The 23504-nt window shown below is 33.7% G+C and overlaps 1 protein-coding gene across 4 annotated transcripts; it reads right to left on the reverse strand.

Moving 5' to 3' along the window:
• Window positions 1-3200: 3200 nt before the first annotated feature.
• Window positions 3201-23300, reverse strand: LOC143919336 (beta-1,3-galactosyltransferase brn-like). Of its 4 annotated transcripts, XM_077441601.1 has the most exons (5): window positions 7665-7782; window positions 6775-7490; window positions 6572-6669; window positions 4749-4920; window positions 3269-3461 (listed from the first exon to the last, which is right to left on the reverse strand). In XM_077441601.1, the coding sequence occupies exons 2-5, from the start codon at window positions 7443-7445 to the stop codon at window positions 3269-3271; spliced, it is 1134 nt and encodes a 377-aa protein (XP_077297727.1). In that variant the 5' UTR covers window positions 7446-7490; window positions 7665-7782. The 4 variants fall into 4 exon arrangements, with proteins under 4 accessions (XP_077297724.1, XP_077297726.1, XP_077297725.1 ...); XM_077441598.1 differs by having other exon boundaries at window positions 3201-3461; window positions 6572-7490; window positions 7593-7819; XM_077441600.1 differs by lacking the exon at window positions 7665-7782 and adding an exon at window positions 23236-23300 and having other exon boundaries at window positions 3202-3461; window positions 6572-7490.
• Between the last annotated feature and the right edge of the window lie 204 nt (window positions 23301-23504).

A 23504-nucleotide genomic window follows, 5' to 3' on the forward strand; every position in this document is an offset into this window, starting at 1 on the left:
TGAGTTAACGTCTGATTTCTATGCATGTGTATATACCATTCTCTTGGTTTGTTTGGAGAGGGAATGCAATACATGTTGCCTAAATACAAATGCAAACAGTAAATTTCAATATATGTAAGTGCGAAAAACTTTTTCCATGGAAGTGCTACTGATCTATTAAAATAAATATATTAATATAACTCATTAAAAAATAATTATTATACTGAAATATCATACTTATATTTACATAGATACATACCAGGAAGGTCTAACAGGTATCCCAATGCACCTTCCTAGACAATTAATAACAAACATTACATAAATCGCTGTATTTCGAGAGCAACTAGTTAATTAATTAATGATTCCATAGAGACATGGATTTAGACCTGTACATACATTTTTACATATTATACACATATCAAATTCAGATATTTGTGACAGCGGGTAGGATGGATTTTTCTAATTTGGTGGGGAAACCATTTCAACAATGACATTAGAAAAATTGGCAAACTCTGATAGGAAACGATCGACTTGGAGTCACAAATATCCAACTCTGAACAGCAGCATTAAATATTAGCACGGGATCGAACCCGGTAAGCTCTCGGTGCTAAACATAAACGCAATCACTGAGCCATACTGGTTGGCTTATACATATGTAGGATGTTAGGATCATTATGTGATAGAACAAAGATAAAATAAATAGAAATAATATACCTGCATAGTATGTATAAAAAAAATAATAAAGATAGGTAAAAGTGAATGCAATAAAATGCACTGAGCAGAAAATAATATGGAAAAAACTAATCTGAAAAAAAAAACTAAGTGATTACTCAAATGTACCACGTACACGCAAAGGCTGAAAAGAAAACTTTTTATGCAATTTTAGTTGAGGAACTATTTTTAAAAATAAAATGAGCAAATTTGTCTTTGGCATGACAGGAAATATATGAAAGCATAACTTAACGACAAAAATAAAATTTAAACTACTTCAATATACATAAAATTTTCTTGGCCTTTGTACCGAACTAAAATGTGATTAGTGTTTGAAATGAAAATTAACAGCTTTAGTAATATTATACACTAGCTGTATTACCCGGCTTCGCTCGGTATTTGTAATATAAACCGCTTAAACATGACTAATCTAATAGTATACATTTTATCAAATTCATGTGAATAGTATTATTTTATAAAAATTTATTTCAATACTCATTTGTTTTTTTTTATTAAATTGACTGTCACGAACAAACAAACATAAGATTCTTATAAAAAATTATATGTACACCCCCGGTGTCTGCACCCCCTAGGGGGCAAAGCCCTAGGGCTTCGCCTCCAGGGTTCCGCCCTCAGCGTCTGCGCCTCTTAGGGCTTCACCCTCGGTGCTCCCTAGGATTCCGCCCCGACATCTGCGCCCCCTAGGAGGCGGATCCCTATTGCTTTGCCCCCCAGGGCTCCGCCCCCGGGAACTTCGAATACTTTGAATCGGAAAAAAGCAAATTATTTGTTCGATGACGTCACGGATTTCTACGAACAAAGGATACATACAAATTCTCTTTCCAATTTATATATTAGATACATATGTAATATGTACATATATTAATAATCTAGTCAAATAGGATATTAAAATTTTTCTAGTATATAAAATTTATTAAACAAAACTTAGCAGACATGTCAATGTATACATGTATGTTAGTACCTACATACATATATATGTACATATATGATTCTAAAGACAACCTTCACTATTGAATTTATATATTAATAGTACAAACATATTTAAAGCCAATATGTAGTGAAAAGATCTCGTTGTAAAAAGTTCTTGAACTAATATGAACCACAAAAAAATTATTTTGAATAATTTTGAATAATGACGGAAACTCGTTATTAATAGTTTTAATTTAAAAACACGTGTCTGTGCACGTGCATATGTTTTTTATTACATTATTCAAACCAGTGGCGGATCCAAAAAATTTGCAGGGGGGCCATTTCCAATTTTTATTACACACATTTTTTTTCCAAAAATAAGACGTACATACATACATATATTGTTATATTACACGGTTCGACACGAAAAATGGTATAGAGACGAGATATGACTTTTCTTATAGATCTATGCCCAGTAAACACGAATCTGGTAATAAAAAATGTTGATTGGCTCGAGATTCAGACATATGTGTTTTTTAAATCGCGCGATTTTTCTATATTTTGGTGTTGTTCGGTCGATGTCTCAAAATCTGCCAATTTCCTGTTCAAAATGAATATTGGAATCTATAGTCGGGTATTTTATCTTTCATTTGTAGTACTTTTCAGCTTTCAAATCTATCTAAGTAGTCTTCAAGTTCAAATCATAAGTCAAAAGTACGTCTTTTCACTTGGGATTTTTCCCAATGTTAATACTATTTTATATTGAGTTTTTTCTATTGAAAAATGTATATTGAGATAGTGTTCTGGCTACACTATTTTTTGTTTTCGTTTAAAAGGGTTAATTAGAAGTGTGCTGAATTTTAAATCGGTAAAATTGCGAGCTTAAAGCTCGTATTTACACGAATCTGAATTGAATTAATAGGAATAATATATTAAATTGTCTTTATATGAGAATTAAATAAAATTCCACTTAGAAAAATCATATTTCGACTATTCTTGTGGGTTAATAATAAAAATTCTATTGATAACTGGCTTACCTCAATAAAATAAACGAATTTTTGTTATAAATCTACAAGAATAGTCGAAATATGATTTTTCTAATAGGAATTTTATTTAATTCTCATATAAAGAAAATTTAATATATTATCCCTATTAATTAAATTCAGATTTTCATTATCATATAAGAACAAAATTTAATTAAATTTAAAAAATCAATTAATATTTTTCAAGCACGGATAATTCGCAACCGGATAATCGAGAGTACACTGTATTTTAATGTATAATATTATGTAGTCCTCTAGGGTAGTGGCCATTGACCTTGTGCCACCACCGTGGATCCGCCAGTGATTCTAACCGATTGAATTTTAAAGCTTTTACAGAGTTGCGTTCGAAATCAGCCTAAAGAATACATTACACTGCAAAAAAACAATAACAAAAACTTGGAGTATTATAAAATCGATGAAAACTAACCTAACTCAACAATTTAATATAATTTAAGCCAACTTACTATGAAAATGTAAGATAGAGAGTATCTGGCAATTGAGGGATATTCAATTAATATGTGAAATAAAACAATGTGATAAAATGGTAAATTTTATTTAGGTAACGATTTATACATATAATAAATAATAACTATTACAACAATTGATCAAGCGTTTCCAGCTGCCCGTTGTTCGTTCCACACTTTCAATAGCTCGGCAGGATCATCGTAGCCGTGCGAAGCTATAACGTATCGATAGTTGTATGAATTGTAGTCTTTCTTGTAAAAGTAAAACTCTTTACAGTGAAACGGAGTAATTCCGCTCTTCTTAGCCAATATACCTAAATAGATATCGTCGAATCTGTAAAATTCAAAAGAAATATAGAATTTTCAGAAAACACTATTGCAGTTGAACTACAATCAGTTGAATCAGACAATAAATAAATGTAAAATCATTTTGAAAAAGATCTATCAGTATATATAAAGATCTAACCAGCAAAATAGACTAGTGGTTAGTATATAAAGCTTTGAACAAAGTGGTCACGGTTTCAAATCCCACTGGTTTCTGCTGGCCAGACCTTAGATTTGTGACTCCAGGTCGATCGTTTCCTATCAGAGTTTGCCAATTTATATAATTTTCATTGAAACAGTTCCAACAAGTTGGCTTTCCCTCCCTATTTCTAGACTTCCACCAAGTGTTGCAGGAAACTTTTAACTGTCAAAGCCTTTGGGATGTCAAAACGCCAAGTATTTTTAAGAGAAATCCTATGGAAACCACATTTAAGACGTTGTTATAATTCACATTTCCACTAATTTTTAAACTATTACACCCCAGAGTAAGTATTTATTCATAGAGGACAAACGATTGAGAATACTTAAACTTATGCCTAATAGTTTGTGCATGAACAAACTAGTGGGCTTGTCAATTTGTTATTTTATGTACACTATAGATGGCCTGATTGGTTTGTGTATGAACAAACTAGTATGTTTATAAACGAATAAGATGTACACTTTGACTGTAACATACATATATGAAGAGTAGCAAAAGAGATGATTTACAAAAAGTTGTCAATATACATATGTTACAGTCCAAGTGTTCAATCCAGCTCGTTCATGAACATACTAGTTAGTTCATATATCAGTTTAAGTCCTAACAGTCAAAATCTATCTTCAAATTGACTCCCAACAGGTGTCGCATGAAACTTTCAGCTGTCTAAACGTCAATTATTCAAAAAGAAAATCCTATTAAAACCACATTACAACGTTGCTATAATTCCCATCATATTGCAACCCAGGGTAAACATACATTAATAAACAATGGGACAAAAAATTAAGAATACTTTTTATACCGAATATTTAGTGGAAATGAACAAACTAATTCGTTTGTAATTTTTTTCTTTTTCATGGTTAGATTGGTTCGTGTATGAACAAACTAGTATGTTCATAAACGATCGAAATTTTCACTTGAACTGTAACATATACATATTATACAAAGACAGTTTACCCCATTTGGTGGTTCTTATAAGAATCCGACACTCTTAACAGTTAGTTTATTTATAAAGTCACTGGATAGCATTTTTTGTCAATGTCAATGTCACTGGAAAGTATTTTATTTGTTATATATAAATTTTTTATAAACATATAATACCTAAAATGTGCTGTATAAAAGCTAGCATAGTACATCGTAGACAGAGCTTCCTTTGAAAGCAGGTATGCTCCGGCTGAAATGTACGGTGGCCACATATGCCATGGATATTCTTCTAGCGATATGTACCATTTGCTACTTTTGTGACGATGCGGCGATGATACAAACATGAAACCTACAAAAATGTCATAATATACATATGTAGTAGTATATAGGTAATTTCAATACAATATGTATGATGTAGAGTGAAATTTTTCATTGAGAATGATTTTGAAGGTAAGATTTTTATTTAACATAGTTCAATATCATTCTGAAATACATAAGGTCGAAAACGCAATGAGAGGTACGTGGTGCGTGTTTATTTTTAGATACTTTTAAACATGCGAAAAAAACGCAGCACCCCTAGCCCATATATACAATAATACATGGTACAGAAAAATCACCCCCTGGAGTGTTTTCGGTGATATTTTTATTTTTATTATATACATATATACTAGGAAGGCCTAACAGGTAAACCCCAATGCGCTTTCCTGGCCAATTACAAACAATTAAGCATTTTTATTTACTATGCAAGTCGCTGAATTACGAGACACTGAAAACTCGCAAATTAACGAGACATCTATGAATTGTACATACATTTTATTGTACATTAATCATACTCAAATAGTGGTGACATAGTAGGTAGGTAGGATTTTGGCCAATTTTTAATCGGGAACCGTTTCAACAATGAAATCAGAGAAAATTGGCAAACTATGATAGGAAACGATCGACTTGAAGTCACAAACCAAGGTCAGTCCAACAACTACTAGTGGGAATCGAACCGTGACCACTCTCCTCGAAAGCATAATATATATTAATATATATCGCTGAATTTCGAGCCACAGACAAACCTGTACATAAATTTTATTATACATTAAATATACTCAAATAGTGGTGACGTAATAGGTAGGATGGTTTTTAGCCAATTTTTAATGCAGGAACCGTTTCAACAATTAAATCAGAAAAATTGACAAACTCTGATAGGAAACCATCGATCTGGAGTCATAAATATCCAAGTCTGACCAGCAGCATTACAGATATACTCGGAATAAATTCTTTTCAATCGAGGTCAACTCACGGGATCGAACCCGCCGCCTCTCGGTGCTAAGCAAAAGCCCAACCACCGAGCCATGCTGCTGGCTGGTATCCTTATCCTTGTGTTTATCCTTGCTTGACAGTGATCGATAAAGGTGAATCCCATATTTGAAGAAATATATGAGAAACATACATATTAGCCAGCAGCATAGCTTGGTCGTTAAGCTTCTGCTTAGCGTCGAGAGGTGCCAGGTTCGATCCCAGGACCGGGCCTCAAATGAAAATGAATTTCTCAGAGTAAGCTGTTGGTTAGACCCGGATTTGTGACTTCAGGTTGACGGTTCCCGGAAAAAATTGGCTAAAATCCCTCCTATACGATATGTCACCTATAATTTGTTATTAATTAATGAGCAATAAATGAGTTTGTGTACAGATTGATAGATGTCTCATTGATTTGCGAGTTTTTCAGTGTCTCGTAATTCAGTGATTTATATAAAAATGCTGCATTGTAATTGGCCAGGAAGGCGCATTGGGGTTTACCTGTAAGGCCTTCCTGGTATATATGTATAAAAATAAATAAATAAAATAAATATGCACTCTGCACGTGCAACTACACCCGAATTCGGTTTTGGGAACACCCATTGTCACAGCGTGGAGCCAAGGACGCGACGTTCCATACCACTCAGTGTGTTTTCGACCTAAGTCGACTTTACTCCACTCTGTATATGCAAAAAATTATATGAAAAAATTACCCGAATACAATATAACGTCGTCAGGGAGATCATAATTGTTTTGAATGTGTCTTTTCACACGGTGAGCATTTAAAGTGTGATTATCATTATTTAGTATTCTATTCAAAAAATAATTTTCAGTCTGAACACTCTCTTTGGGACTAGCAATCTTATTTAATATGGAACGCTTCTGGCGTGAAATCCTCCTGATGGCTGAAAGTGACTCTTCTACGTATTCCGGATAGTGCGAAGGATTCCTGACAAAGCGCAAGACATTCTTCACCGACACGTACATATCATCGTCGGAGAATAAGTAAAACTTTGAATTGGGACAATATTTCATCACCCATTGAAATCCCATCATTGTTTTGATCGTGTTATTAAAATAATTATCGACAAAGTCAATTTGAACTATGTCGTTGTATCTTTCGCTTTCCTTGTCAATATCTTTCTGTAGCGAGTTCGGGTGTTTCGATCTCAGCGAACCCAATAGGAATACGGTCCTGATGAGTACGTCGGAGAATCGCCGTTCGAATCCGAACGAATTTCGTATGGCCGATCGTCTTGCGAAGTGATCCATAGCCGACTTAACAATAATGACTAGTCTCACGGACGGAAGATCTTTGCACTTGCCAGCCGCGGTCTTCGAAAATGTATAGTTGTAAGAGTTTATCGGCTGCACCGATGGCCGATCGTTATTCTTCAATTGGTCTATGTATGGAGTTATGTCTTCGTTCAACGGATAGTCGAAACTTTCGAAGAAGTCCTTCTCAAAAAAGTGAAGCATGATGCCAAAATAATTAACGATTCCGAATACTATAATTATGGAAAGGATATATTTCGTTCTGGTTTTCATTCTGTCTGAGCAATTTTTACGTATGCGTTCTCTTATCATATCTGTGGTGAGTCAATTTTTTTATTCATGATGAAGTTTAATAATCTGAAATTTAATACAATATATCATTAAATACATTCTAGCGAATTAGTGAATAAGATTCAATAGAGCATTTATCAATAAAAGATTATGGAGATTAGTCCTTACGAATTATGACGTGTGTGTGTGTGACTAGTTAGGGTTATGATATTAATTTTAATAAAATCATTGATTGTATACCGTAAGATAAAATTTGCGGATATTTATAAATGAATTAAATAAAATTTAACTGTGATGAAGCACATTATTTGTGCTTTTTTATTGATAATAATAGCTTAACGGTCCAATTTGACAGTTGCCATACAACTGACAGCTGCCGTAAAAGCACGAATAGTGACCATACGAAGAAATGACACCGCCCTACAATTTTGGTCTAAATGTAAATAAATGTGTCGAAAATGTTTTATAAAACGAATAATTTTAAGTACATAACAACAGCCATTCATTTTAAAATAATTAAAAATATTAAAATACTGTGCAATTTAATTTAAAAGGTTCGCATCAAAGAGAGGCAATTAAATAAATTATATTTTTTTCGATTTTTTCAAATAAAGTAGGTTTTTTCAAAATATAATTCAAAAATAAATATCTGAATGAAACTTTAAAGATTGATTACGATTTTGATTTCGTATTTAATTCAAATACTCTTTTATGTAATGTAACAAAATGATTCAACACGAATCATTCCTTAAATTAAGGTGACCATTCGTACAGTTTCTACCAGTACAGTAATGGTTTTTATTTTAGTATCTGTCCTGGTAAGTCGTGAAATAAAACCAGTACACTCTTTTATATTTTTTTTTATATATGAATTTAAATATACAAAGCCTTCAGCGAAAATTATGTCTCTAACAAAAATATTGGCAATATGTGGTCCAGTGATAAAACGCAATATTGAGTTTTAAAACTTTTAAATGTTTGCTTATCGTTAAGACAATTTTTATCAGTTCTGTGTAGAATTTTATAAGAGCATTAATCATTATAGAGCGTGATAATAATAAATATTTGAATTGTTTTCATTATTACATTACCTTTCACTTCGTTTTGAATGTATTTTGCTCAATTTCGAGTGGGGTTGCTTTTTACGCCATATCGCTTCTCGAGTGATTTTTTAGGTATTGGTAGTCGAGGGTTAAAGAAAATCAATTATTTATGTTAGTTTTTAATAATGGAAGTATTTAGAAAAAATATATTTTTTAAATGTCCTGGGTTTCAATTTAAAAAAAATGGCCACCTTATCTGAAATGCAAGTATTAAAAAAACATATTTATAACTGAACATATTATCAAATTCATTCATATATATTCATATTTGATAAAAAACATCATAAATCTTCAATTACAGCTTCTAGACATGCTAAGAAGTGTTCCACACGTATTTAGTCATTGTCTTCCGCAATGTGGTCCAAAGATTATTTTTCAGAGATATTAAGTTTTATGAATTCTGATTTACTACAAAAAGTTTCCATCTTTCCGGGGAAAGATAAAATTTCTTTAATCATTTTTACTGCATTTTTTACGTCTCTGTGAACAAACATGCTCATTAATGATATGTATGTGTTAAAAATATACAGAGGTCTCTTTTAAAGTTTCTATGACTAATTATGCATAAATCTCTTTCTTAGTCTACCCAAATTATAAAAAAATGTTATGTGTTTCGAAAAAATCACAAGAAACAGAATTTTTCACAATTAAAGTTTGAAATCATTTTCATGGTAGTCCAATAAAAATATTCTGCCAACAATGTCTATTTTGTATTATAGTAGATAAAAATGTACAAAAAATGAATTACGTCGTACAGTTAAAAGCTTTATTTTATTGCAGTCGTGTTTGAGTACATTGACACATTACACAAATTGAAAAAAAATGATATAACATGAAGTTTATAATTTAATAACACCAGGATTAGAGAAAGCCAAGTCATTCATTCAACAACGGGGCTATTATGTTTATTAACAATTCAGATAAGAAATTCCCTTTCAATTTTCCGAGAGAGCGTAAAATTCTTAGATGAAGAATAGTTTAAACTATGATGAAGATATGATATTGAATAATTTTTTGCACCTTTTTGGTGATTGAATTATTTGAATACCAAGTAGGTATGTCAACGATAAGAATATAAAATTTTGTAAAACACCGTTGATAAATGTCTAGTAAACAAATAATCAAATGCCATAGAAATAGTACACGATTGTAAGTGTTTTCAAAACCAATCGTTCAATACTTTGCAGAACCAATCCACCATGAATATCGAAATGGTTAACGTTACTACGTGTTTTTGTACATTGAATTGTAATTTGTCACAACAATTGAACGCTGTTCAATCAAAAACAAAGCAAAACAGCATCCCAACGCGAGGTAATTCCTTCCTCCATTGATAACGGAAAATTGCGGAAAATGTCATAGATCAAAATAGTTTACAAGTCATATACTAGTATGTAATATAATCTGTATTTTTATCTTGAGATAGATGATGTGAAATAATCATTTCGTGAACAAACAAACGTCGGAAATATATGTCAAGTAATTACTCACTACTCTGTACTTTGTTTATCGACTAACGACGTGAAATTGCCTCTTTCGAGCTGTAATTAAACCTCAACAAATCGCATCAAGGTCGATCTGGTTTCCGGTTCCTCGGCGACCGGGGGGCTCGTCTTCTCCACGGGGGTGTGGTTCCATATCAAAGATGCAAATTGTCTCGCTAATTGCACAGTAACGATGACAGTTATGTATCTCTTGCATCATTATCATTATTGTAATACATATGTATATTACTCATCGATTTGTTGTTCAATAGTGAAATTGAATAACACATTTTCATTATCTCATGTACAGCATGTGTTACTAAAGCCGTCGCGATAGAGTGACAAGCTGGACAGGCCCACTTATAGACCTGTCAATTTTGAAAACATATGACAAATCAGACTCTGTCCTCTAGTTGGTTATTACGTTTTATGACGTTTACGATTAATTAAATTTGAGGTTAAATGTGTATCATCATCATCATCATCTATAGCCAATCGCCATCCACTGCTGGTTGAAGGCCTCTCCAACACGCTTCCATTCGTCTCTGTTTTGCGCAACTCTCATCCATCTCACTCCACACATTTTCCTCATTTCATCTACCAATTCTTCTTCCTTTTAGCCTTTTGCATTCTCTCGGGTACCATTCTAGCATTTCTTTTGTCCACCTTTCGTCCATTCTTCTAGCCACGTGGCCCGCCCATTGTCATTTCAATCTCTTCACTCTATCCACTATATCAACAACCCTTGTCACACTTCTCACCCACGTATTCCGTTTCCTGTCTTTCCTCGTTATGCTAAGCATGCAACGTTCCATACTTCTTTGAGTGCATTGGACTTTGTGTAGCAACTTGGCGTTCAATGTCCAATTTTCACATCCATACTTTTTCTTCTGACATTTTTGATTTAAAAAAAGGCATTCATTCGTCCAAATGCACTGCATCCTAATTTCATGAGTGGTAATATTTGGCCCTTGAAATACATTTAAAATCCAACGAGTTACAAGTCACTTGCAAAATTAGATAAGCGATCGATTAAATGTCCAATGCTTCAGCATGCAAGTGCAACGTTTGTTGGCATCTTGACATCTTGATTCGCCATGTCATTAGATGAATCGATTGACGCACACGCCTCTCAACGTCGTTAAGGTCGACCTACGAATCGAAAACATTTTCATGACAATCAATTGCGAAATTGTAATACACAAGTAAGCATTTATTTATTTTTTTGTTTATCTACTAAACCATCTTGCTCTATTAACCTACATATACGGAAGGTGTGATCAAAAAATATACGCACTATGCTCCAAATAACCAGGGCTGTGGAGTTGAAGTCGGAGTCGTGTCTGTTTAACGACTTGACACCCCTCCAAATAACACAAAGCCAAGAATTATATCTTATCCTGAAAGGACGGAGGATTTTGATATTGTTAACTTGGTAGAAAATTCTTTTTTTTTTGCTTTAAACACTGTTGAAACAATTTATTGCTATTTGCAATCGCCCTAATGACTATCCGATGTCTAGTCAATTATTCCTACCGTCCTTTTTTATCCTCCTGACAAATTTACATATACAAAATTGATTAAAAGATTAGTTGTGATGTAATTTTCTCCTTAACATACACTTCACAAATTTTATAATCTATTAGACAGCAGTATATGTACTTCAGTGGTTCCGTTGATGCTAACCACTGAGAGCATCCCGGGTTCAAACCCTGAGTTGACCTCGATTGAGAGAATTTATTCGGTACTGCTAGTCAGCCTGCAAGTCGGTCGTTTCCTATCAAAATTTGCCAATTTGTCTGATTTCATCGTTGAAACGGTTTCTCATTAAATTGGCAAAACCATCCACTGTTGGTCACCACTATTTGAATATGCTCAAGGGTATAACCATAATGGCATCATGATAAAATGTATTTTTTTAATAAAAACTAAAATAAAACAACAAATAGCAATATTGCATCAAAATCAATGTAATTTTGGAGAATCAAAAAAAAATTGAAAATCTTAATAACATGCTCAAAAAGATTATTTATATGATAAACAAAAATATCATGAATAGACTTCGAACCGAATGGAATATCGGATTTTGACTAGGATAATATATTTTTGGCTAGCGGAATATAAAAAACGACTTTTACTTCTACCACTAAACACGTCTAAACATCAACCTAAATATGTCCATGGACATACACTATTTTGTTTTTAATTAGTCAGGGGGAGAATTTTGATCCTAGTGGTTCATATAAAATGCTCCACGCTGATATTAGATGTCCATTGATTTGGTATTAATACTTACAAGCAATATATCATTCCTTTTTGTTTAAAAAATAATTTTAAATTAATAAATTATAATAATTCCTTGAAAAATATAAAGCAATTGCCCAGTTCGGCTTCTGAAGTGACCATTTTTTTATTCATGCTATACGCAATTACAAGTATTTGACGGTTGATGGATGCTTTTCAAATAAAAATAGACCGCTTCATTAGTGTTCAAAGCAAGAGAGCAAAAATAGCATTGTTTTTTAAGAAATTGGCAATAGTGAACCATATTTTGTGCGAAAAGCATCAATCGAATAATCGATCTTTGGCAGTTACGATCAGACTCCTAATCATAAAGCGAATTACAATGTCTACTTATTCTTGGAAAACCCCAATTTTTAATACATAATTGACTCCTGAAAATGTTGGAAAAAACAATAGCTGAGTCTGAGCTTCTATTATTCGTTTATTCACAAAATTTTCAAACATGGAAATAGTTTAATATTCAGTTCTCCAAGGTGAGTAATTTTCTGAAAAATTTGCTGACTACGAATACTTAAAAGCGAATAATTTTTTGGCCTACCTAACAATAAGCCCATGACGACTTGGAAAACTACAATATACTGACAAATAAAATACGTTTTGTAATTCACTGTATTTTTTAATCACACTCCGTAAATTGTGGAAGAAATTTAGCAGAACCATCCGATATTATTAAGACCTTGAATCACAATAAAATATTTGTAATCACTCGATTTCTAATCATGTTAGTAAACAAATCATACGCTAGCACATATTTTATACCTGTTTGAATAATCATACTAAAATACGTAATAATATACCTGATAAATAATTTAAATTTCGCAACTGCGAACGTGAATATGTATGTACATATAAGAATACTTATTATTTATTTGTCACTGTTTATTTATCTACAGTGATTATTTCAAGGTGAGTGCATAATTTTCTATGCATTTTCGAATCAATTTTACATGTTGTGTGATATCTTCATGGTGCAAGGTTATGCAAGGTCGCATTCTTGTGCATTTTAATTGTTTAATTATAATACTATAATATCCATACTTACCAAATTACATATTGTATGAATTTCCAAATATTACATACATACATACATACCAGTGGCATGCGGTGAAAATCTACCTGTTTTTGTCGCACAGCCTTACTTACGTGTGAGCGAGTAGAATACAAGAGGACTCGGTATGGCGTCATCTAGTCCCCTTGCATCCTGCTCGCACAAACGTACAAAGTAAAGCTGGTCAACAAAAACAGTTATAATTTCACGGCACGGCACGCCACTGAAACATACATATTTGCCTGAAAATATACTTTTACATAAATAGTTGTCCGAAAACGGAAAAGTATTCTCCAGAAAATGTAAGAAGAGGCGACGCCTTCCAGTCTTCCTGCACCAACCACTACAAGAATGATGATATACCAAGCATATACTGTTACGCAATCTTGCCATAAAATGATATATACATATGTACTATGTACATATGTTACAGTTCAAGTGTTCGTTCAAGAAAATACTATTTTGTTCATATACGGCTTTAGTTTAAGTCGTAACAGTCAAAAGCTCCCACTAGGTGTCGCATGAAACTTTTAGTTATCAAAACCGTTGAGATATTTAAACGCCAAATATTTTAAATGGGAAGTCCTATGGAAACCACATTATAACGTTGTTATAATTGTGTGGAACCCAGAGTAAGCATACCATACATACATGGAGGATTGGACAAACGATTGAGAATACCTAAGGAGCAGACAGTACGCACAGAATCGTACGGCATGGTATGCCTTGGTAGATTCCAGCTGTGAATGGGCATGTCTTATGCCATTGTTAATTAGTACGATCTTGTTATTTCGAAAACTCAAAAGAATCACCGTTATTGAACACTGTCAAACGTTATCGAATCACCGTTATAATTGAAAGTGGCATAAATTCACTTTTCTTCAATTCGAGAAATAATATCACATAATAATCACGTTTAACAATATTTAAAAATACTGGTGGACTGTAGTATATTTATTCTGCCTTTCCAAGATTCTGGAAATATCTAATTGAAAGAAGTGATAACAATTTTTGAATTAATTCAAACAGAAATAGTGTTTTTGGAACTGAAAATTGGACTTCCGCCACATTCAAATATATCGGCTCATATGTCAATACAAGGAAAATATATCGTCTTTATATAGATAGGCATAGATCAGGCGTGCTTGCGTTTTTTTAACATGTGCATATTTAAAAAAAACATGCCTAGTATGTTCATGAACGAACGAAATGTCCACTTGGACTGTAATATACAAATTTACTTCCGGCACCAAATTTTGTACTGCATACGGACGTGCTTTTTGGTAATAAGCATGAGATTCGTCTATTCATTACTAACCTCTTCTTATTTTAAATATAATGGATTATAAGCTATTTGACTGAAGCTGTCGCGATAAAGTGACATTGACTGCTAAAACTGACCCACCCCTAGATTTGTCAACTTAGTATATGTATGGTATGTAAATCAGAACACACATTATATTCATGGCTAACAGCAGCTGTTGATTTGAGTCCCATTTATAATATGTTTTCATCTAAGTTTAGGTTTGATATAGAACATGAACTGGCTCAACCTGAAAAGTCAATCGTGTCGCGTCTCGGCAATATGCAAGTATTCCAGGTTTTGTGATTATTATCGACGACTTTTTTTTAATCACACCTTACCTTATTTCCCACCTTTCCAATATGGTGAAAAAACCACGATTAAGAGTACAGTTACGGCTTAAAAGTGACCCTCATTGTGTGCACAAGTGAAGCTAAAATCTTCACGGTAATGCCAGCCCCGTTCAAAAACCCCCTATAATAAGGAAACTAATCCCCTTTAAACATTATCTTCAATAGGTCGGTGCTTTATTACGCCAGATTATAAATCTCATTCGGCAACGCCGAACAAACAAATTAAAAACAGATTGGCATAATTAATACGCCTGTCGAAATAATGATATCGAGATTGAGATTTGTTGACTGAATGACGGGGGAAACTTTTACGAGTTGATTAAATAAATTCGTGTGAATGATAAGACAAAGTACAGCGCCGTTTAAGCCATTTAGAAGTAATCTTGTAAAGCGGTCCATTAAAAAATTATCTGCTTTGCACTAATTATTTTGGCCATAAGTAATCTTTCGTTATTTTCCAGTAGTTTTTCGCGCCGAATTTTTCCATTGAGCTTAATCAATTAGGTGCGGTACCTTTCCCATCGTTTGTCGTTAATTATGTTTATGAAACCTTTGAAAAAGGAAAAATACAAAACAACAAGTACATATTTACATACATATCTGGTACATATGTGTGATCAAATGCACGTACGTCTACTTTGTTGTTCGCTTCCAATCAACTCCTACGTTCCTTTAATCATTATTCATAAAAAATAAATTGATCGGTCTTCTACACATATATGTACATACATATATGCATGTACATATGTACATACATATTCATATATATGTATACATCTACTTGATTCTTCTCCGTACTATCCTTTAATTTATTCAGACTCGAGTTATTATGATTTCAAATAATAGCAGCTCGTCTATATGGGTTGGGGGGCTACAGACCTCCTAGTATAGTAAATATACGGTTCGGTGATTATTCCGCAAAAAGTGATCTCGCGCAAGTCACTAAAATCTTGAAAACGGAACATCTGGCACCCAAAAACTCCATCAGTGGAACCACGCGAAATATTGTACTAACGAGAACTCGAGTGACAGATATTCCGTGATCGATATTTTGCGGAATAATCGGTTTACCAAATATCCATGCTATTTTTGTTTATATTTGGACACCGGTATGCTCAACGATCTACTACAGCCCGATTCATCTCTGCAGCCCCCCCACTAGAAGTTCTCACGAGCCCCCACTGCTTCAAAATTCATTCTGAATTAAAAATGATTAGCCGAAAGTTTTTCTATCTCCTCTCTCCCTCTCTCTACTAAAATTATTACTGTCTTTCTTCATATCTCCAGAGAGTTGTTAAAACGTTTAGGCCGCGTACATAGTGGTACGACAAAATACTATGAAGAAACAATGAGAAAGGCTTCAACAAGATAGGAAGCGATGTACTTCTTTCTATCTTTCCACATCTCATCGTGTCATTTAACTTGTCACGTACCACCATTTGCCACATTCCTATACACAGTCATCACTCTCTCAAGAAAGTTTTCCTCTAGTTGCTTCACTGTAATAGACCATAATGTAACTTTCTTCTCTCATTCTGTACTATTTAAATATACATACATATATGACTAATGCAACTAATAACTTCTATATATACTCCTCTATCAATTAATTCCACTATTGCTAATAAACTTCTAATATAATGTTCTACCAAATCATTTTACTAGTTTCGAATACGAATACTGTTGGGAGACGACGTATTAGGAAAGAAAGTAAAACTATTGGGCATTCGTTTCAACCACTCTCGTATCTACAAATGCAATTATTAAGCAGAGCTCAAAAACAAGTAGATTATTGCCCACTCGATTGATCCTGTCATACATCAAAACTGGAATAAATGGTTAATCTAACCTCATAGATAATGCAAAACCACGCAATATGATAGATAAATACCATCGGGTCGAGATCGTGCGATAAAATAACGAGAGCACAAACTTTTGGGGTATCATTGGCGACCCGAAGTTGTTCGGTCGAGTTCTGCTTTTTTTTATAGACCTTTTTGGGTATCTCTTTCTCTCTGGACCACTTCTCCCACCGAGCAATTTTGAGATTCCTTCGGTCTGACCAGGTGAGGTCTCACGCAATTTGGCAACTGACTTATTTATATGTGTAAGTATTTACTACTTCAGACGAAGCAGGTTATTGAACCGATCTTGATGGTCGAGCCCATCTTTACGTGATGCGGATTTTAAGACAGGACTGAAATTCGCAAGTCCTCACTTCAAACAATTAGCCCGTTTAAATTCTTGTGGATTACTAAAAACAGTGGAAACTAAAAATATTCAGTTTTTTACCCAAGTTGAAGGCTGCATAAAATACTGCAAGTAAAAGTCTCGTATGAAGACGCAAATTCTTCAATACGTCTATTAAATGTTGATGCATCTAACAAGAATGCGATGAAAGTGTTTCAAAAGGTTTGCCAACTTGTGCAAAAAAAAAAAAAAAGCACGTAAAAAAATGACATTTATAAGAATGGATAAAAATTTATACAATCATTGTTTTTAGACCAAGTTTATTTAAAATCTTATATTTCTTTTGTTTTTTCCCTTGTTATATTGTATTTGAAAAATGTTGGATTTCGATAAGAGTTTATCAAATCGTGAATATTTACTCTGTTTTTTTTTTTATCTTCGTGAATATCAATTAATTCATTGTATTGTGCGGTAAATAGTATGTAGTACAAGGTATGCTATGACTAACCCAATTTTTGATAACGATAGATAACTTCAAACCTAAAAATGTTATATACAACTTTTCTTTTACATTTTAAAATCACAAAAACACGTCTGCTAAATACTGCAGTTGGCAGTACCGGGACAGTTGGTAGCACTAGCGAGGCAGTTAACTGATGATGAAACTAAACAAGCTGATGAAACTAAACAATTTTATAAATTCCATTCCAAGACGTTATCTCCTGGCTTAATAAATATGTTTTTCCAGTGACAAGTCCGTAAGTCGAACACCAGCCATGACATCATGAACTAGGCACCAGTGATACTTCAGATAAAATGATAGAGGTCCATGGATGATTTTTTCTTGAAAAACGATAAATGCTGAAATTTCAAGGCCATCATAGGTGAAAACACACAGAGAGGCACACGACACGTGGGAAAAGCGTTCCTCTAGTTCATTGATCTTATTATTTCGACAAGTTTCTCCTACATTCCTTCAAATATAGTAGGAATGTCAAAACAAGGATAAAGTAGCATCGAAAATAAGCCAGGGGTGATTTTTGAACTGATTGCCGCAGGAAAGCTTATGCGTGCTATCGTTTTTTTTTTCATGTACAAAACTATCTAAAAAATTACTTAGAAGGGCGGGAAATGCTGAAATTTCAAGGCCATCATACGTGAAAACACACAGAGAGGCACACGACACGTGGGAAAAGCGTTCCTCTAGTTCATTGATCTTATTATTTCGACAAGTTTCTCCTACATTCCTTCAAATGTAGTAGGAATTTCAAAACAAGGATAAAGTATCACCGAAAATAAGCCAGGGGTGATTTTTGAACTGATTGCCGCAGGAAAGCTTATGCGTGCTATCGTTTTTTTTTTTCATGTACAAAACTATCTAAAAAATTACTTAGAGGGGCGGAAAATCAAACAAACAAGACTACTGGCTATTGACTGTGGGTAAGCTGTTACCTTATCCAACATTTTTGGATTCTTAAATGTGTTTATTACGATTATATTTCAACATTGAACCAGCGGAAGCAATTGAAATCTCTATCAGCGGTCAAACCTGGGAAAATGGCAAAGTTTCAAAGCGAACAGCGAAGTGAAAAACTAAGTAAAACCGTGTAAAAAAAATACGCATGACTCTCAGTGTGTTTTCGCCATTAATGATTCTTAAAATATCTTACTTAAAGAGTCAATCCGGTCGTAGACTAAATAATACATTCCTAGTTTGAACACATAATGCCAAGTCACAGTCCGTGTGAATCAGCATTAGTAATTTTTTATCGGCTTAATGTAGCATCATCTCATTGTAAACTTCAATTAAAACATAACAAAAGAGTCAAGGAAACAAAAAGTGTCGAAGAACGAATTCAAAACGGAAGTACAAAATGTCAATAGCAGTGAAAAGAATCAGTATTCGAAACGTATAACAGGTAACCCAATGCTATATCAGCAGTATCGACTTCAGGTAGATATTTTTATGACTCGCCATGACATTGAGACAATGTCACAACTGCAATCGATCGACTCGGTTCACTTTTTATGGGACGTCCAAGTTTACTCGTAAAAATGTCGGCTATCTTCTGTTTAGCTCGACATTTTTCAGTTGCGACAATCCACAGACCGAAACTAGATCAAGAATGTATCGACTTATTGAAATGATGCAACCTCAGATTACAATAGTGGTGAATAACAGTCGTAGTAATAACGTATCTGTCAATGAAAACTGAAAAAAATGATTATCATCTCTGAGAATCTCATTTAAGTCAATTGAGCGGCCGTTTCATTCGTTCAATCTGCAATCGATTTAAATTGAATGGAAGCATTTGGTGTGGTTTGGATGCAACTAGCGATCTGCCAATTGAACCATCGTACATTGATTAGTGACAAAACATTGTATGTAATTATATACATAAAAGACATATGGAACCATTTATGGAATGGTATTGAAATTGTACTCCCTCATATCCTTGGGTATGCCCAATTTTACCTTACTCGCTAGGTATAATGTACCATGCTAGTGGTATTAAAACTTCAGGAGAAGGTCAATATTTTCATGGATAGTGTGAACTGCTATAAAATGGCCACAGTTTCAACATGTGATTCCTTACGGCTGCCTGGAGGATTCCTTCCTTGAGGAGAATGCCCAATCGCTGAGAGTGGAAGCCCTCCAGTCGCAGGAGCTTAGTATCTTTGTGCAACGTTAGCATGGTATGTTTTGATTTTAGAGTAGTCGACTCTTATTAAATTATTTATAATTTCAATTAACCATTTTACAGGACCCAAATAGACTGGAGTTATCTGGTGAAAGAGTCTTTTTGACTGAATTTTCTGGGAGGGAGGGGGGGGGGGTGATGACCTCATGTTGAGGGTTTTATAGGTTGACTTCGTTGACCTTTAAAATGGCTTTAATAAATGGCTTTGGCTGCATAAAATCATCGTTGCAATAATAATTGATCAGTACAAACTATGTAGTTGTTATCAGTTGTTGCAAATTTTAATATGTATTATGTATTTTAAAATAAAATATGTAAATTTCTCATTGAAAAATGGTAAGAAGAAGGTTCAAAAATCACTGGCAAAGTTTTCTGTCAATCAATTGATTGCCAGTGAAGTGGGCGTGTTGATATTCCATTAAAAATTTTCCACGATTGTTTAACAAAGCTGCAACATACACACATATGTAGATAAGTCAGTAGAGCATTAATAGACTAAAGTGCAACGAGAGTTCAAAATAGTTCAATGCTCTACTAACTTGTCAATAAGCTGACATCGCTTATAAAATCTTTCTGCAGTGTATATTTTTATTAATTTCACATTGAAATACTAAAATTAATTATGCAATGTATTCGAACAAAGCTCCTTATAATATAATGAAAAGTAATACGCCATATAGATATGATTCTTGGTAGAAGTCGTTCAATTCATGAAGGCCCACCCCCACTTCACGAAATACATGCCGAGCGTTGCCTATGCACCATTTCGTAAGAGTGGGGGCGGGCCTTCGTGAATGGAACGACGTCTAATTAAAGATGTCAAGCATTTTCCTGTTCTGGAACTACCATCTGATTCGCTGAATCGATTCGGCAAATCCTAAAATAAATAACAATTGCAAATGGCGTCTAAATTTACACAATCGGTCCAGCAAATCGGATAGTGTGACTGACGGAGAAATTCTCACAGTTAATTTCTGAGCACTCTACTATAATATATTTGAGGTTATACGGTCAAATGAGCTTGCGTTGCAAAACAATACCGCATGTGCAAATTATGTATATACATATATACGCATTTGCTAATACATATATGTATGTATGTATATATTTCACACAAACCATGATGGACGTTTGGCAATGCGCATAAATAAATTCGCAATAAGCAAAAAAAAAAATCGGCTATAAATAGCAAATGATCTAAACGTGTAAATGAACATTTTTTTTCGGAATTAGCACCTATCCATTTGTATAAAGCCAAAATTGGTGATAACTTTGAACGTCAAATCCTCAGGATATTCGATAACGAAACGTTCATACGCATACATATTCATTTATTTCTTGGTAAATATTTAATTTGTTGTTCAACCGTGGTCCGCAATTGCAATATATTATTTGTATGACCATATTATACGTAAAAGGTTTTGCCTGTTTCATTGTTGACATTGGTGCACTCTTCTGCCTGTCAATAAAATACGATGCACGTGTCTCGTCGGACAATGAACAATGAACGATTGACACACTTCCGCTTGGAAACCCTCTCGTTTATAACGAGCCGGTTGAAAGAGGGCTCGTTCTAAACGCGATCATGTTTAGAGATAGGACATATTCAATTGCTGTCTGGCGGGTGCAAATTGGGTACGTGCTCATAAACGAGATATGTACTCGTAAACCCATATAAACCCAGTAACTCGTAGTGTGGCAACGTCCGAATGGCATCCGAGTAGCATACGAGCAACGTCCGAGTGACCACACTAGCGGAATCGGACTGTCAAAGTCGTCAATTCCATATAAGCCTATTAAATTTTGGCACTTTCTAGTTTGTCGACAAACGTGTCTCTAGAAATGTATCTATCGTAGTTGTTTCTCAGCGATTGTTTAGCTTTTGTTCACAGCATTATACAATCAATCAAGTCATACTATATATTTTATTATAATAAAATAAATGCCAAAACGTCATTGTGGCCAAACATAGTTACATTAATTTATTTATTTAATAAATATGCACCCATATATATCTTTACATTAAACACGACATCAGCAAAATTCGAGATGCTGAAAACTCAAAATTTGTGAGAAAATGGGTAAGGTTGTCAATTTATTGGAACCGTTTCAATGAAAATCAGATAAATTGGCAAACTCTTATAGGAATGGATGGACCTGGAGTTACAAATCCAAGGTCTGGCCAACAGCAACCTGGGAATTTAAACCCGTGACCACTTTGTTCGGAATTATTATATTCTAACCACTAGTCTATTCTAGTTTGACCATTGTGACATCACAATTACACAGGAAGAAACAATAATAGAGGTAGTCACAAAATATATAATAATATGTAGTTAAATATAAAGAGAAAAATTGGGAATATCTTACATCAACAGACATCAACAATAGACCAATATTTTATATGTATGCACAATAACTAGCCGTACAATACAAAACATCTCCGTGAGGTTCAAATAGACGAGAGAACATCAAAATTCACTCATACATCAGATCCAATTATGAAAATAGTGATGAGCGCAGGCTGCCAGACAAATAGATTAAAATAATCTCTGATAATCTACGCTCACTGAAATAAAAATATCACATTCAACAACGAATTCGTTAAAAAATCGGATAGCTCTTGGAATCGGAGCCATCCGATAAAGAACTGTGCGGGCAGGAGGCACAACCATCAAATGATGACCTCGCACTTAATTATTAGGGACATAAAGTACCAATTTATAATAGTTGCTGTCTTTCAATAACACAAACTATTATTTTATAATGAAACATTTTGAATTTTTGTTAAAATGTTTTTATATGAAATTTGACAAAAGATATTTTTATACAACAATCAGAAATTGAGTCGTAGCCTCTGTAGCTGCGAAAAATTTAGGAAAACCTCTCCTTCAGTGCCCAACTATAATAGTAATAGCGTGGAGGGAGCAAGAAGAAGGGGTAAGCTCAAAATACACCGTACACAGTTCATTAGAGAATCATCAAACATGTATGTATATTTTCATGCTTTCGATAAATAGTTAAATATTTTTAGCACTTCCGCGCTGTGGAAAAAGTTTGCTCTCATTCTGGCAATTGCAAATATTGTCATTGAACGTCAATCGAAAAAAGTTGCGGAAATTGCAAATTTATAAGTGAAAAAATTGACTCCCAATCGTCATTTCATCATATTTTGATTGACTTTTATTTGCTTAATACAGCTAGTATAGATACTTGTAATGTATAATATATAGTAAAGAATGTAGATGAGGAAAACGTTTCAAAAAATATGTATGTATGTATGTAGATTTGGGAACTCCCATTTTAAACAACATCAATATTTACCTGGAATCCTTAGCGAAACCAGTTTAAGAACAACAATACACTTAAACAATAAAAAAACGTAATCTGAATTTTTATTTTCGATTTATAATCCATAAAACATTTGATATTATAATTCTATACTTATCAAACGTGTGGTTAGAGCGGTTTCCTATTTGGTTTTGCAATCCGCCACTTTGCCAATTATATAACTGCAAAATTAACATTAAAAAAATACGCAATCATAGTTCAGAGTCGTAGTCACGCATATTTGATTATAAATGTTTAAAATT

The sequence above is a fragment of the Arctopsyche grandis genome, chromosome 11, assembly GCF_051622035.1.
Source record: "Arctopsyche grandis isolate Sample6627 chromosome 11, ASM5162203v2, whole genome shotgun sequence".
Lineage (NCBI taxonomy): Eukaryota > Metazoa > Arthropoda > Insecta > Trichoptera > Hydropsychidae > Arctopsyche > Arctopsyche grandis.

Bases quoted from the DNA above. Each gene is read 5' to 3' on its own strand.
- LOC143919336 (XM_077441598.1), bottom strand. From the start codon at position 7,445: ATGATAAGAGAACGCATACGTAAAAATTGCTCAGACAGAATGAAAACC. The intron at 4,921-6,571 runs GTAATTTTTTCA...ACATTTTTGTAG, and splicing joins CGACGTTATATTGTATTCGG to GTTTCATGTTTGTATCATCG. The intron at 3,462-4,748 runs GTATTATATGTT...TGAATTTTACAG, and splicing joins TTTTATACAGCACATTTTAG to ATTCGACGATATCTATTTAG.